The following is a 15,615-nucleotide window of genomic DNA, read 5'->3' as shown; positions in this document are numbered from 1 at the left end:
CCCGTCCAACTCTATGATTCTAAGAGCTGGCATTCAAAAAGAGGGATATTAAGGCTAGCTCCTTAGGCAGGGAGAGTGAGGCTAACTTCAGTCTATCATGATATCTTCTCCCTTACTTGATATCTTGGTCAAAAGGCTAAGCAGCACCTTCTCCCATGTGAACCTACCCATCCGCTCCAGCCCTTCTTTGGGTGCCCCCACTATCGGAAGCTATACGGGTAGCAAACTAAGAAAGGGCCTTCTCGGTTGTGGCACCAAAACTCTGGAACTCTCTTCCCAGGGAGATTCGTCTGCCTCCCTCTATCAGTGTCTTCCACCAGCCGGTGAAGACTTTTTTGTTTTGTTTTGCCTGGCACACCCCCAATAACAGTTATTGGCCCTTCCTTCTTGGTTTGGGTATTGTGCGTTTATATGTCTTGGTTTGGGTATTGTGCGTTTATATGTTTTTATTAAATTATTTTATACATATTTTATTTTAAATGCTGTTTTAATATTGACATGTTTGAATGTTTGCCGCCCTGGGGACCCTACCTGGCTGGAAAGGCAGCATAAAAATGTTTTAAATAAGTAAACTTTCAAGCAAGAGCACTCATGGGGAGGAGTGGGGAAACCAGCTCAGTTCTCCAGCTTAGCATCTGCTGCTCACGTGGAGGAGTGGGGAGTCAAACCCGGTTCTCCAGATCAGAGTCCACCGCGCTTAACCACTACACCATGCTGGGATTACCTCAGCATCGGGATATCTTCCATTTGATGTTCTGGGTGTGCCGGGCAAGTCATAATGAGGGTGTGGAAAGGTTTAAGATCTGTATCTAGTGGGGGCTCAGCAGCTCTCTTAAAAGGATAAAGGCTACTTTCAAAAAGGTCTCCCTCCAGAGGGGGAGATGGTTTCAAAGGGCTTCCTGACAGCTCTGGAAGAATTTGAACCCCCAACGTGGTTGGTAGCCTGCAGAGAGGGGTGGCTGGGCCACAGGAATCCACCGGGCACCTGGGCGATGGAGGACATGGCTCCCGAGCACCCCTCTCCCACTAGCAAGAGAGGCAGTGGGCAAAGTTGCGAGCAACGAAGCAGCAGAGCCAACAGCTGGCACGGAGCTCCTTGGCTTCTCACTGTTCCCCCATATAAGTAAGGATCAATACATTTTAAAAAGAAAACGGGGGACAGGTGTTGTCAGGAGCGCCTCTTACCAGTTCGGACTGGCTCACCAGCAGTGGATGGGGCCCAGGTAAAGCAGACCCTCTCTGCCGGCACGTGTGCGCGGGGCCGTCCAGTCCGGGCTGCTCCAGGTGGGTCTGTTTTCAAAGCCGGTTTGGAAATGCCAATTGGAGCCGAAAGGGAGTGGCTTGGAATGCCGACTGGTGCTGAAGTCCAGGGCTTGGCCCATTTGTCTCTGGGCACAATTCACAGTGCTGGTTTATAACTTTGAAAGCTCTGAACGACTTGGACCTGAAGTACCGGGAGATCATCTTCCTCTATTCAGGCCCGCCCAGGATCAGGGGTCACCCCCAAAAGCTCTGGTCGGAGCCGTTGTCTCCCTCCCAGTACCTGCTTTGCAAATCTTTCACCGAAACTTAAAAGCTTCACTTCTTCAGGAAGGCCCTTGGACTACTGTTTTATATGTTGGTCAGAGATTTTACAGTTTTTAAAAAATCGTTTATAGGTTCGATATATGCTGCGGCTTTAAGGTTTACGGGTTTGTTTAACTGTGATTATATGTATGCTATCTTTCTGTATATGTGTTTTAGGTTTTAATAGGCTCCTAATTTGGTCCAAGCAGTATTGGTTTTTTTTCAACTGGATGACTTCTGTTTTTTTCACAACCCTCCTTATGCGACAGGTAGGATATCCGTTAAATAAATGAAGATAAACCTCTCTGCGTGTACTAAGGCAGCAAGTCAGTAGAAAGAGCTAGGCTAAGCTCCCTTCTATCACGTCCTGGTTTACTATACACAGGGAGCCTTTTTACGAAAAAGGAGCATTCAAAACTATGCCCCCATTGCAGTGGGCAGCTATGGAAAAACTAGGACTGGTCCTTTTCCACGTTATTCCGGGGCCTGAGAATGCGTATTCCTCCTCACCTCTCCATCCCTAAACTGAAACCCACGGGAAGTAGATACATCCAACAACGTTTTGCTGCTTGCCTGGGTCAGAATCTGTGCTTCTGATAACGAGATTCCTAAAACATCAGGAGAGTAAGCAATGTTGCGGCTGGTCCCAATTCAGGATGTTAGAAGTACTCAGAAGACACAGGTGGCTTGGCCCTGTGGAATCTTAGACCTCTGACACCTTAGCAGGGTCCAGTCCTTTCCCAGGGCCGGCCCGAAATACCCAAGGACCAGAGGCTGAAAATCCAAACGGCATCATGCACAGGGCACAGTTGGCTGAGGACCAAACCACCCCATTTCTGCCTGCCCCTTTTCAGGATGCCCCAAATTTGCCTCCTCCCCTCACCTCAGGGTGCGGGGCGGGGTATGGGAGTGCTTCTGCATCTGGAATGTATATAGAACCCGAGGGGAGGGGGTGCTAAACTCAACGCAAAAAATCCTCTAGGAAGCTTTAAAGTAGAAAGTGTCCTAAGCGGCGACTACGCAGCTCTAGAGCTGAGGGCCTGGCCTGCCCTTCTCAGGGGCCCCTGCTGTGGTCCAGGTCCCTCCTCTTCCTCCACTGGAGCATCTTCAGGAGGCTGAGGCTGGCTTTGAAGAGCCGGTCGTGCTGGAAGATCATTTGGTGGAAGGCGTTGAGGGGCAGGATCCCGCTGGGGTCTGCGTGCTTGAGGGTGGTGATGGGCGTGTAGAGGCTGTTGGTCTGGTATCGGAAGGGAGGCTTCTCCGACGTGATGACCTTCATGGTATGCTGCCAGGAGGAGGAGGAGGAGGAGGAGGAGGAGGAGGAGGAGGAGGAGGAGGAGGAGGAAGAGTTGGTTTTTATATGCCGTCTTTCTCTCGCAAGGGCAAGAGGAGGGTATCCTTGGACTGGCATGTCAGCGCATGGCTCGCATTCCCCAACGGAGGCCAGTTTTCCCCATGCGCAAAGGGGCCGGGGGTCGGGACTTACCTCCGCCACCTCTTCCGGAGACTGTCCCAGTGCCGTGAAGACGTCCCTGGAGTAGGTCATGTAGAGGCCCTGGAACAGATCCTGCGTCTCTTTATCCACCGCAGAGAGATCCATGTTGTCTACCTCTTCGTAGAGCTTCCTCTCAAACTCTGATGTGACCGGTCCCGGTTCAATTAAACTGATGCTGAGGAATCAGATAAAGGAGGGAAGAAGAAAAAGAAGAGGAAAAGAGGAAGAAGAGTTGGTTTTTATACCCCGGTTTTCTCTACCTTTAAGGAGTCTCAAACTGGCTTACAACCACCTCCCCTTCCTCTCCCCACAACAGGAACCTTGTGAGGAATGAATCCCAACTGGGGATGCAGTCTCTATGCTGCTGCTAGAACGGATTGTGTCTCATGGGTCAGACCAGACACAGTCTCTTTCATTTGCCTTAAACACAACTCTGTGTGTGTGTGGAACAGGACTTGCATCATGGTGCTAAAGGTAATTTAATTTGCTAGTTTCTCCCCTTTTGGTACAAACACAAGCTATGGAGGGGAGATTTATTTTGAGGGGAGTTAACACCCCCACCAGCACTGTGCTCCTGATCCAGTTCAACATAGAATCATAGAGTTGGAAGGGACCATCAGGGTCATCTAGTCCAACCTCCTGCACAAGGCAGGAAATTCACAACTACCTCCCCCCGCCACACCTCCAGTGACCCCCTACTCCATGCCCAGAAGATGGCCAAGGTGCCCTCCCTCTCATGATCTGCCTACAGTCACAGACTCAGCATTGCTGACAGATGGTCATCTAACCTCTGCTTAGAAACCTCCAGGGAAGGAGCGCTTACCACCTCCCAAGGAAGCCTCAAATGTATACATCATACGTATCATGCAACGAACTTGGTACCAAGTCTGTTTTTTAAAAACCTGACTGACCCAAGAACCCCCCCCCCCATATTTAATAATGCCCCACATTCCCTGGCATCTATAACCTAGTTTTAGAACAGCACTCTCAGATCTGACTGGCACCGGAGCAGAATCCTTTAGTGGCTACCAATCAAGCGGTTCAAAAAGCCAGCGTGGAAATTCCCGGCTCGCATTTCTCGTATGCAAAGCTGTGCTTTATGAAGGAAAATGCTTGCCTTGATTATGGGACAGCGCTACATTCTAGAAGCGAAAAGTAAAGACACCAACACGGAGAGGGACCCGGGGATGAAGAGAAGCCTTCAGTTTGGGGACGGACTGAGCAAACGTGTATTTCAGAACTCTTGCCAGGATAGTCCCAATCCCTACAATGCTGCTTGCCGTCCTGTGCCCAGTTAGGACTGACAGCTTTTTGAGAAGCCGCAAAGGGCCAAGGGAAGCGTAACAGAGGTGATGGGGACACAGAACGTATGCAGGAAGGATGAAGGAACGGGGCATTTAGGAAAACATCAGTGCTCGGGACCCTTCCCCCGGCCCCAAGCCAGGACTGGCTGCAACTCACTTGACCCCGAACTTCAGGGCCTGCAGGGCCAGACTCTCGCAGAATCCTTCCACGGCGAATTTGGAGGCACAGTAGAAGTCGTTGAAGAAGAGACCTGCAGGAAACATGGCGTTGGGGGAGAACCAGCCACAGAGATACATATATTCAGAAGCAGGCTTGAAGCAAGGCTGGGCAGAATCTCAGAAGTCACAGAAAATCTGCTGAATGAAGCTTCCAGGACTCTAGTGCTCCACACAGTACCTTGCCTCTCCCTCGGAACCACCAAAACAGAATACATGGCCCAAAATCATTTACAAACATGTATTACAGAACTCTGCAAAATTTAATTTCTCTTGGTGCCAAACTTGGGCGGATTCACCAGTGTGCATACAATGCACTGCCACGGTTCTATGTTTCTAACTGCCTGGGGAATCCAGCCCCAACGCTGGAAGTTTAAAGGACGGAGCTAGAAGAGCCTGATCGGGCCCTGGCAGCAGCTCCAAGACTGAAGCTTTGGAGGACTCACAGGAACACATGAAGCTGCCTTCTACTGAATCAGACCGACGATCCATCAAAGTTAATACTGTCTACTCAGACTGGCAGCGGCTCTCCAGGGTCTCAGGCAGAGGTCTTTCACACCACCTACCACCTGATCCTTTTAAACCAGAGATGTCCGGATTGAGCCTGGGACTTTCTGCATGCCAAGCAGAGGCTGTACCACTGAGCCACAGCCCCTCTCCAACACATGAAGCTGCCGTCTACTGAGTCTGGTCCATCAAAGTCAGTACCTTCTACTCAGACTGGCAGGACCTCTCCAGGGTCTCGGGCATAGGCCTTTCACATCACATACTGCCTGGACCTTTGTAACTGGAGATGCCGGGGATTGAACCTGGGACCTCCTGGGAGCCAAACAGATCATAGAATTATAGAGTTGGAAGGGGCCTTGCAGACTATCTAGTCCAACCTCCTGCTCAATGCAGGATCATCCCTGACAAGTGTTTGTCCAGCCTCTGCTTAAAGACTGCCAGTGAGATGCTCCACCGCTGAGCCACAGCCCCTCTCCCTGGGGGTGGTAACTTTAAGAGTGGAGGTTTGGTGGACTCTGATCTGGAGAAACCAGGTTTGATTCCCCACTCCTCCACATGAGCACCAGACACTAATCTGGAGAACTGGGTTTGTTTCCCCACTCCTCCACATGAAGCCTGCTGGGTGACCTTGGGCTAGTCACAGCTCTCTCAGCCCCACCTACCACTCAGGGTGTCTGTTGTAGGGAGGGGGAGGGAAGGTGATTGTACGCCGGTTTGATTCTTCCTTAAGTGGGAGAGAAAGCCAGCGTATCAAAACCAACTCCTACTCCTCCTCTTCTTCTAACAGCAATATACACGGTGCGCTTATCAAGTGGTGACTCACACCTTCCACTTAATTTATAGCCACGGTTTCTTACTGGGACTCAGGGCTCAATTGCCATGTAAAGAAATATATATATATATTGCATTCACTGCAGGAGAGAGGGAAATCTGGCTCTCAAAGAAGGGAATTCAAGGCAGGCCCCATTCACAAGTTCTTAGAAGGTCTTTTGAAAGTATGACTAGGACGCGCACACCTTGGAGACCCAAGCCATAGTTCAGTGTTTTGCATGCAGACGGCCCACACCTCCAGATTGCTGGAGGTTCAGTCCCCGGAATTTCCAGGCAAACAGGTTTCAGGGGCAGGGTTGGGAAACCCCTTACAGATTGGCTGGCAACCTGCAGCCGCTGCCTCTCCAAAAAGCCAGCGCTGGCCCAGCCAGGCTGAGCAAACACACAGCGGCTTCACGGGTGCACGCATTCTGAGTAGGGTTGCCAGGTCCCTCTTCGTCGCCAGCGGGAGGTTTCTGGGGGGTGAAACCTAAGGAGGGCAGGGTTTGGGGAGGGACTTCGATGCCATAGAGTCCAATTGACAAAGTGGCCATTTTCTCCAGGTGAACTGAGAAAGCCAGTGTGGTATAGTGGTTAAGAGGAGAGGTTTGGAGCGGTGGGCTCTAATCTGGCGAACCGGGTTGGTTTCCCCACTCCTACACATGAAGCCTGCTGGGTGACCTTGGGCTAGTCACAGTTCTCTTAGAGCTCTCTCAGCCCCACCTACCTCACAGGGTGTCTGTTGTGGGGAGGGGAAGGGAAGGGGATTGTCAGCCGCTTTGATTCTCTCTTAAACAGTAGAGAAAGTTGGCATATAAAAACCAACTTCTTTTTCTTCTTTTAAAGATTGAAAGTGAGGGGAGCCAGGTGGACCTCGCTGAAGAGGTTGTTCCATAACTGTGAGGCTGCCACCAAAAAGGCCTTCTCTTTGTGCCCACCAGGTGACTTCTTTGATTGATGGGACAGTCAGGAGGGCCTCTCCCTGTGACCGTAGTTTCCCAGGTAGGAACGTATGGGAGACGCTGTGAGCAACGCCTCTTGCTGCCTGCCTTCCTCCCCCTCCCACTCGACATCTGCAGCCATGCCAGATTACTCCTCCTTTCCCCTCATCCCCTCACCTTGCAGCCCCAAGACGCTGCTCATCACCACGATGTGTCCTTGGCGCCGCCGTTTCATGTCGGGGAAGACCTCCCGGATCAGGCGCACCACGCCAAAGAAGTTGGTGTCAAAGAGGCGCTGGGCAGAGGCCAGGCTCTGACTCTCCACCGGGCCGATCATGCCCACGCCGGCATTGTTCACTGCAAAGAAAGAAGAAGAAGAAGAGTTGGTTTTTATACCCTGCTTTTCTCTACCTTTAAGGCTTCCTTGGGTGGTGGTAAGCTCTCCTTCCCTGGAGGTTTCTAAGAAGAGGCTAGATGGCCATCTGTCAGCAATGCTGATTCTGTGACCTTAGGCAGATGATGAAAGGGAGGGCACCTTGGGCATCTTCTGGTCACTGGGTGTATGTGTGGGGGAGGTAGTTGTGAATTTCCTGCATTGTGCAGGGGGTTGGACTTGATGGCCCTGGTGGCCCCTTCCAATTCTATGATTCTGTGATTTTAAGGAGTCTCAAAGCAGCTTACAATAGCCTTCCTTTCCCCTCCCCACAACAGACACCTTGTGGGGTAGGTGGGGCTGAGAGAGCTCTACGAGAGCTGTGACTGGCCCAAGGTCACTTAGCTGGCTTCGTGTGTAGGAGTGGGGAACAGAACCCGGTTCTCCAGGTTAGAGTCCGCTGCTCATGAGGAGTGGGGAGTCAAACCGGTTCTCCAGATTAGAGTCCGCTGCTCCTAACCACTACACCACTTACTCTGAAGTTTAGAACTTTATTTACTTCATTCATACCCTACCTTTCTCCCCAATGTGGACCTAAGGTGGCTCGCATTATTCTCCTCTCCTCCACTGTATCCTCACACAACAACCCTGTGAGGGAGGTTAGGCCGAGCGTGTGCAACTAGTCCAAGGTCATGCAGGAAGCTTCCATGGCAGAGCAGGGATTCGAACCTCGATCTCCCAGATTCTAGTCTGACACTCTAACCACTACACCATGCTGTCTCCCCAACTTCTGCTCAATTGCCACGGTGGCTTCATCCAGGGGCTGGCAAATGAGATTTTGGGCTAAGCCCAGCAGTGTTTGGGCTGAACACAGCAGGATTGGAAAGAAAACAAAGAATGCTCATCCAAGAACAAAGGGGGAGGATTCCTGGAGATATAGCAGGAGAGGAGAGGGTTTCCTACCAAGGATGTCCACCTTGCGCTGGGGGATGCTATCCACGCAGCGGCGGATCGAGTCCTCACTGCCCACATCCAACTCCTTGATCTCCAACGTCTCCTCCAAGACGGGCCCGGCTTCCTTCTCTAGGGCTTCTCTCTTCTCCAGATTCCGCATAGTGGCAATAACTAAAGAGAGAAAGGGAAAGCCGGGGATTATTCCAGGAAGCTTCTGTACTCCAGCCAAGGGGTCCGGAAGGGGTCCCCTCAGGAATACCGAAGGTCAGCCAATGGGCTGGGGTGACGTCTGCCTGGCTTACGTTGGGTGGCCGGCAACCTGGGAGAGGGACTTCTCGGTGGTGGCACCAAAGCTCTGGGACTGTCTCTCCGAGGAGATTCATCTTGTTGCCATCTTCCGCCAACAGGCGAAGGCTTTTTCATTTCATTTGGCATTCACTCAATGATCCCTCCTTCCTAACCAAATATTTTAATTACCGTTTTAATGTTTTGTAGGTATTTAACTCTGTTTTCAATTGTTTTGATGCTGTGTGTTTGGGGGAGGGGTTGATCTGAATGGTTTTAAAATATGCGATTTTCTCACGTCTGTTTCAAATTGTTAGCAGCCTTGGTGGCCCCTGTCAGGTCAGAAAAGCGGGACACAAATTTCGTAAGTAAAATAAATAAATACGTGCCAGGTCGATTGCTAGGAGGCTCCGAAAGGCCAAGTTAGTGTATTGTGGTTGTTTTGTTTTTTTAAGTGTCCAGTGTTGTGGTTAAACCAGGCAAAAGAGAAGCAAGAGATGCATAATTGGCAACCTTTTGTGAAACATATGTTCCTGGAGCGGACTGTTCCACGGGGCAGCAGAAATGTCACTTATCTGGTGCTCTCCCACGTGAGAACACCAACAACATCTTCCTGAACACACAAAAAAGTAGCACCCTCACTTCAAAAAGGATGTGGACAGAACGGAGCGGGTGCAGAGGAGAGCGATGAGGATGACCAGGGGCCTGGAGACCAAGCCCTACCAGGAAAGGATGAGGGACCTGGGAATGTGTAGTCTGGAGAAGAGGAGGTTGAGGGGGGACAGAATTGCTCTCTTGAAGTATTTGAAGGGCTGACAATTAGAGGAGGGCAGGGAGCTGCTCCTGTTGGTAGCAATAATGGGTTTAAATTAAGTGTGGAAAGGTACCGGCTGGATATTAGGAACAATTTTTTTTGCAGTAAGAGTTGTTCGACAGTGGAATCAGCTTCCTAGGGAGGTGGTGAGCTCCCCCTCACTGGCAGCCTTTATTTATTACATTTCTACCCCGCTCTTCCCAACCCGAAGGTCGGGCTCAGAGCGGCTTTAAGCAGAGGCTGGACAAGCACTTGTCAGGGATGCTCTAGGCTGATCCTGCATTGAGCAGGGGGTTGGACTAGATGGCCTCTGTGGCCCCTTCCAACTCTATGATTCTATGCCAGGGACAAGGCTCTAACTTTGCTCTCTACCTTGTTTACTTTCAGCTTTGCAGGTAAATTCACAACAGCTCCTTGTTCACGGTGATTTCCTGCTAGTCCATTTACTCCTGCCTACCCATGCTCGTCATCAGTGGTCAGAAAAACTAAAACACAAGGAACCGTGAAAAGCATCTTCCTCGCCCCGTCACAGGGAGATGATTTGTACTCATCGCAGGTGACAACCACATGGGGCAGAGAGAGCAGACACAGGGAGCTTTTTCTCCCCTTCACATAATACTAGAACTCGAGGACACCCAATGAAGTTGATGGGCAGTACATTCAGGATGGACAAAAGGAAATACCTCTTTACCCAGCGAGTGATTAAAATTTGTGGTGTTTGCTGCCAGAGGATGTCGTGATGCCCACAGGCAGAGATGGCTTTAAAAGGGGATTAGACCAATTCATGGAGGGTGGGTCCACCAGTGGCTACTAGGCATGGTGACTGAAGAGAACCTCCACATTCAGAGGTAGTCAACCTTTAAACTCCAGTGCCAAGAGGCAACATCAGGGGAAGGCCTCTGTGTCCTGCTGTTGGCCCTCTGGAGGAACTGGTTGGCCGCTGTGTGAGACGGGATGCTGGACTGGATGGACCCTCACTGGTCTGATCCAGCAGGGCTCTTCTGAGGTTATCAAGGCCTCGGCCTCTATGCCCTGTTGTCGGCCCTCCAGGGAAACCGGTTGGCCACTATGTGAGATGGGAAGCTGGACTAGATGGACCACAGGTGTGACCCGGCAAGGATCTCCTGATGTTGTTATTAGGGGAAGGCCTCGGCCTCTGTGCTCTGTTGTTGGCCCTCCAGAGGAACAGGGATGCTGGATTAGATGGACCACAGGTCTGATCTAGATCTTCTGATATTCTTAACGCTGAGGATCTTCGGATGTTCTTAACATTTACATTGCAGCCACCTCTTCATCTCATCTTCACATTTGAAAGGTTGGGTACACATGAACACATGAAGCTGCCTTATACTGAATCAGACCCTCGGTCCATCAAAGTCAGTATTGTCTACTCAGATCAGCAGTGGCTCTCCAGGGTCTCAGGCGGAGGTCTTTCACGTCACCTCCTTGCCTAGTCCCTTTAACTGGAGATGCCGAGGATTGAACCTGGGACCTTCTGCATGCCAAGCAGAGGCTCTACCACTGAGCCACGGCCCCTACATGGTACTACATGGGCACAAAACTTTGTGAGGATTTAATGCAACAGGAGACTCAGGAATGAAGTCTGGGGCTGAGGATCCACTTCTCCCGAGGTGCCAGACTCCCACGTGTCCCCCCCCCCCGGGCTCTGTGTAGCCCCTCCTTACCTCGGAAGCGCTTCAGTTCATCTCTGGCCAGGCGCAATGCCAGGGCTCGCCCGATGCCAGAGGAGCAGCCAGTCAGTAGCACATTCCGGACAGCCATCCTGCACCCGGGCAAGGGAAGGGAAAAGGAAAGTGAGAGCCAGGACGAATGCTCGAGAGAGAACAGCTCGGCACTACGACAGCTGCTGTAGCGTAATGGAAAAGAAACCACGCTGTGAACAAGGAAGCCCCCGGGGTTAATCTTACCCCCCACCACTGTGGACTTAAGAGGCAGCCCCAGGAAAGCCACTCATTCTCCCTCAAGCCTCACCAGGCCACCTGGAAGTAGGACAGTTCTGAGAGAACACATGTGAAGCATTTTGAGTACTAAATAAACACACACAGTGTGTTGATACTACGGAGAACAACCTCAAGGGGGTTAGGCCTGGGAATTTCCCTCTGCTGCCGGCAGAGGCAGACAATTTTGCCTTCTAGGGCAGCGATACTAGGCCAGGGAATTAGAAAAAAACAACCCACACAGATGGCACCTGAGTGATAAAGAGTCAGCTGCCTTTATGAAGCAATTGCAAGAGAGACAGAGACACGGTAACAGATGGGCAGACCAAATCCCATAATGCTCCTACACGCTCACATGAAGCTGCCTTATACTGAATCAGACCATCAAGGTCCATCAAAGTCAGTCTTGTCTACTCAGACCGGCAGCGGCTCTCCAGGGTCTCAGGCGGGGGGGTCTTTCACATCACCTACTTGCCTGGTCCCTTTAACTGGAGATGCCGGGGATTGAACCTGGGACCTTCTGCGTGCCAAGCAGAGGCTCTACCACTGAGCCACAGCCCCTTGTCAACACAGAAAACAGCCTGAGAGGGAAGGAGGGGAAAAAATGCAGAATGCATTGCAGAGAACAAGATGCTTTAGTCATCTCTGTTTCCACTGTGCTCTACATTATTATTGCCTGTATGTTCTGGGTGCCCTGGCCTAACCCATCTTGTCAGATCTCGGAAGCTAAGCAGGGTTGGTGCTGGTTAGTATTTGGATGGGAGACCACCCAGGAGGTCCAGGGTCGCTATGCAGGGAGTGGCAAACCACCTCTCTTCGTCTCTTGCCTTGAAAACCCTATGTGGTTGCCATAACTTGGCTGTGACTTGACAGCACCTCCCCCCACTACCATTATGTTCTGGGCAGGGCCAGTTTTCTGAGCCCCTGTGGCTTCCTCAACCTTAAGCAGGTAACATCAGGCCAAGCTGAGATGTGGTTTTCCACTGCAGCTCAGGACAGGCTGGGAGCATTACAAGGTGGGAAATGACTTTTGGGGAACTGACAGAACAGTTCCGCAGTGGAACAGGCTTCCTCGGAAGGTGGTGGGCTCTCCTTCTTTGGTGTAGTGGTTAAGAGCGGTGGTTTGGAGCGGTGGAGTCTGATCTGGAGAACCGGGTTTGATTCCCCCACTCCTACACAGGAAGCCAGCTGGGTGACCTTGGGCTAGCCACACTCTCTCAGCCCCACCCACACCACAGGGTGTCTGTTGTGGGGAGGGGAAGGTGATTATAAACCGGTTTGAGTCTTCCTTAAGTGGTAGAGAAAGTTGGCATATAAAAACCAACTTCTTATTTTTCTTGGAGGTTGTTAAGTAAGAGGCAAGATGGCCATCAGATAGCTCTTGTGGCTCTTTCTTAACATGCACAGGGTAATGCCGACTGATCACCACTTTGGGGCCAGGAAGGAATTTTCCTCCAGGCCAGATTGGCCAGGGATCCTGGAGGGTTTTTTTTGCTTTCCTCTGGGCATAGAGTAGGGGTCACTGGGGGTGTGGGGGGGAGGTAGTTGTGAATTTCCTGCATTCTGCAGGGGGCTGGACTAGATGACCCTTGAGGTACCTTCCAGCTCTATATTTCTACGAGTCCACCACCGTCATTCACACTACTGAGACATTTGCAGTTTCTGAGCATTGTCAAAACGTAGCTGCATGCAAAGTGTGCTGCAATAATCCGTGGTTCGAGCCTAGCTGGAACGTGTCCAGAGGAGGGCAGCAAAGGTGGTGAGGGGTCTGGAGACCAAGTCCTATGAGGAAAGGCTGAAGGAGCTGAGTTTGTTTAGCCTGGAGAGGAGAAGGCTGAGAGGGGACACGAGAACCATCAAGTACTTGAAGGGCTGTCATATAGAGAGGAGGGTGCCGAGTTGTTTTCTGTTGCCCCAGAAGGTCGGACCAGAACCAACGGGTTGAAATTAAATCAGAAGAATTTCCGTCTAGACATTAGGAAGAACTTTTTAACCATTAGAGCGGTTCCTTAGTGGAACAGGATTCCTCGGGAGGTGGTGGGCTCTCCTTCCCTGGAGGTTTTTAAGAAGAGGCTAGATGGCTGTGAGAAATGCTGATTCTATGACCTTAGGCAGATCATGAGAGGGAAGGGCACCTTGGCCATATTCTGGGCATGGAGTAGGAGCCACTCACCGGGGTGTGTGGTGGGGGGAGGTCGTTGTGAGTTTCCTGCCTTGTGCAGGGGGTTGGACTAGATGACCCTGGTGGTCCCTTCCAGCTCTAGATCCTCGATTCCACGCTTCGAACACATCCATTCGGGAGACAAGGCTTTCCCCTGAAACCTTCCATCTTCATACTAGGAAAACCTTCACCTGTTTCCTTTCTGTGCTGCTAAGTCTTAGGAAGGGAGGTCAGAAAGGAGAAGGCGATCTTGCAGATTCACTTGGGGCTGGCAGGGGTTGTTCTCCCAGGTCGCAACCCTGGAGGGGGGCACGATGCACGCGTGCCCGCTCCTGTCCGATGGCACAGGGGTGACCTCGCTAAGGCCGGAATCCTGTTGTCTGGGGCTGAATTGGCAGCAAGCCCCTTCCGACACAGACGGACTTAACTCTCAACGAGCACAGTTAATCGAGTTAGTTCTGCAGGGAGGGGGGATTCGCGCCCCCCATAGTTAATCTGTTGGGAGGGGGGTTTAAAAGTCAGGCTCGGGAAAACTAGGTCCTTGGTGCAAACGGCACGCTTCCAAAGGCCGAGTGGGGGGCATGGGGCTCCCCCCCCCCACGCCAGGCTTAAAGTGCGGGGCATCGGAGGGGTCCCCAGTCCCCGGCGCGCCTCTCTTGCAGAAGCCGCCCCTGCTGTTCCCGGCCAAGCCAAGGGCACTAGGGTTGCCAACCTCCAGGTCGTAGCTGGAGATCTCCTGCTATTGCAACTGCTCTCCAGCCGATAGAGGTCCGTTCCCCGGGCGAAAATGGCCGCTTTGGCCATCGGACTCTAGGGCGCTGAAGCCCCTCCCCCCCAAACCTCCCGCCGGTGGCCAAGAGGGACCTGGCAACCCTAGAGGGCACCCTGGCGGAACCCAGGCGTGCCAACCCCCGGGGGGTGGGATGGGTGCTGGCGATCTCTCGGGATTTGCAACGGATCTCCTGCCTAGAGAGATCCCTTCCTCGGGAGGAAAGGGCGGCTTGGCAGGGAGGGAGGGCTGGAGGGCATCTCCCCCCCCAGGTCTTTCCCTCCCCCCCAGGTCTTTCCCTCCCCAGAGTTGGCCCCGGCCCCTTCTTCCCCACGGCGGGTGCGGCCGGCCCTGGGCTGGGCAGGGGCCACGCCGCCCGCCGCCCGCCCCCGCCCGCCCCCGCCCGCCCGGCAAAGCCCCTCTCCGGCGCGCAGCCCCCGGCCGGCACCTACCTGGGCGCAGGAGCGCGGCGCGGCCCTGCCCTGCCCTGCCCTGCCCTGCCCTGGCCCGCCGGCCAGCTCGCCCCACCCGCTGCAGCCGGCCACAGGGGCCGCCCCGGCCGGAGGACGCCGGGCCTTGTAGTCCAAGCCGGGCTCGGCCCTCTCCCCCGCCGCTCCTCCTCCTCCTCGTCCCCGGCGCGGCGCGGCGGACGCCCACCGGAGCCCGGATGCGCGCGGCAGGAGGAGGAGGAGGAGGCGGAGGAGTGGTCCAGCCGCCCGGTGGAACCTCCAGCTCCAGCAGCAGCCGGCCGCTGGGCAGCCTGCGGGCGGGCGCGCCCGGCGGGAGAGGCGCTGGACGCGGCGCTCGTGGGGCCAACCTCCAGCTGGGGCCTGGAGGCCTCCCGGGAGGACCCCCGAGCTCCAGGTGGCCGAGATCCTTTCCCCTGGGGGGGGGAATGGCCTCTTTGGAGGGGGGGCCTCTGTGGCATTATACCCTCCCAGGTCTCCCCCCGCCCCGCAACCCTGCCCTCCCCAACGCACAGTTGGCAACCCTGGATCACAGGGTTTTATGCTCCTGACGGGGGGGGGGGTGGATTGCAGGTGCCAAGGCAGGGGGCTCCAAACAAAACCGAGCCCTTACAGTGATCCTTTATTGGGGATGTACTGTGCAGCCTCTCCCATTGCTTCCAATGGGCTGACTTGTCATTCGTTTTAGTGCAGGGGTGGGGAACCTTTTTTTTGCCAAGGGCCATTTATAACATCATTCGTGGGCCATCCAAAATTATCAACTTAAAAATTAGCCTGCTATATTTGGTCAAACATTTAGCCAGGAGGCACGACCGGAGACGGCTCCGAGTGTCTGCCACATAGAGCGACTCACTCTTGAGCTCTGCTGTCCCCAGCTGGACCCAAGAGATTCAGGCAGGGCAGCATCCTTCTGAGCTAGAGATCTGCCAGGACCCATGAAGGGCCAGACCAAATGATTTCGCGGGCCTTATACGGCCCCCGGGCCTGACGTTCCC

General features: G+C 53.2%; 1 protein-coding gene across 1 annotated transcript; it reads right to left on the bottom strand.

Moving 5' to 3' along the window:
- Positions 1-2,609: 2,609 nt before the first annotated feature.
- On the bottom strand, positions 2,610-11,048 carry LOC130489758 (retinol dehydrogenase 8-like). Its single transcript, XM_056863553.1, has 6 exons — positions 10,951-11,048; positions 8,176-8,337; positions 7,017-7,196; positions 4,523-4,616; positions 3,053-3,236; positions 2,610-2,851 (listed from the first exon to the last, which is right to left on the bottom strand). Exons 1-6 carry the CDS (start codon positions 11,045-11,047, stop codon positions 2,621-2,623), a joined length of 948 nt encoding a protein of 315 aa, XP_056719531.1. The 5' UTR covers position 11,048; the 3' UTR covers positions 2,610-2,620.
- Positions 11,049-15,615: the final 4,567 nt, after the last annotated feature.

Source organism: Euleptes europaea, chromosome 1 (assembly GCF_029931775.1).
Source record: "Euleptes europaea isolate rEulEur1 chromosome 1, rEulEur1.hap1, whole genome shotgun sequence".
NCBI lineage: Eukaryota > Metazoa > Chordata > Lepidosauria > Squamata > Sphaerodactylidae > Euleptes > Euleptes europaea.
The sequence above is the reverse complement of the archived record's forward strand: the minus strand, read 5'-3'. Positions and strand labels throughout refer to the sequence as shown.

Coding starts and splice junctions, on each gene's coding strand:
- LOC130489758 (XM_056863553.1), bottom strand. CDS start 11,047: ATGGCTGTCCGGAATGTGCTACTGACTGGCTGCTCCTCTGGCATCGGG. Junction 3,237..4,522: donor GCCCTGAAGTTCGGGGTCAA/GTGAGTTGCAGC, acceptor CTGATTCCTCAG/CATCAGTTTAATTGAACCGG. Junction 2,852..3,052: donor CTCCGGAAGAGGTGGCGGAG/GTAAGTCCCGAC, acceptor TCCTCCTGGCAG/CATACCATGAAGGTCATCAC.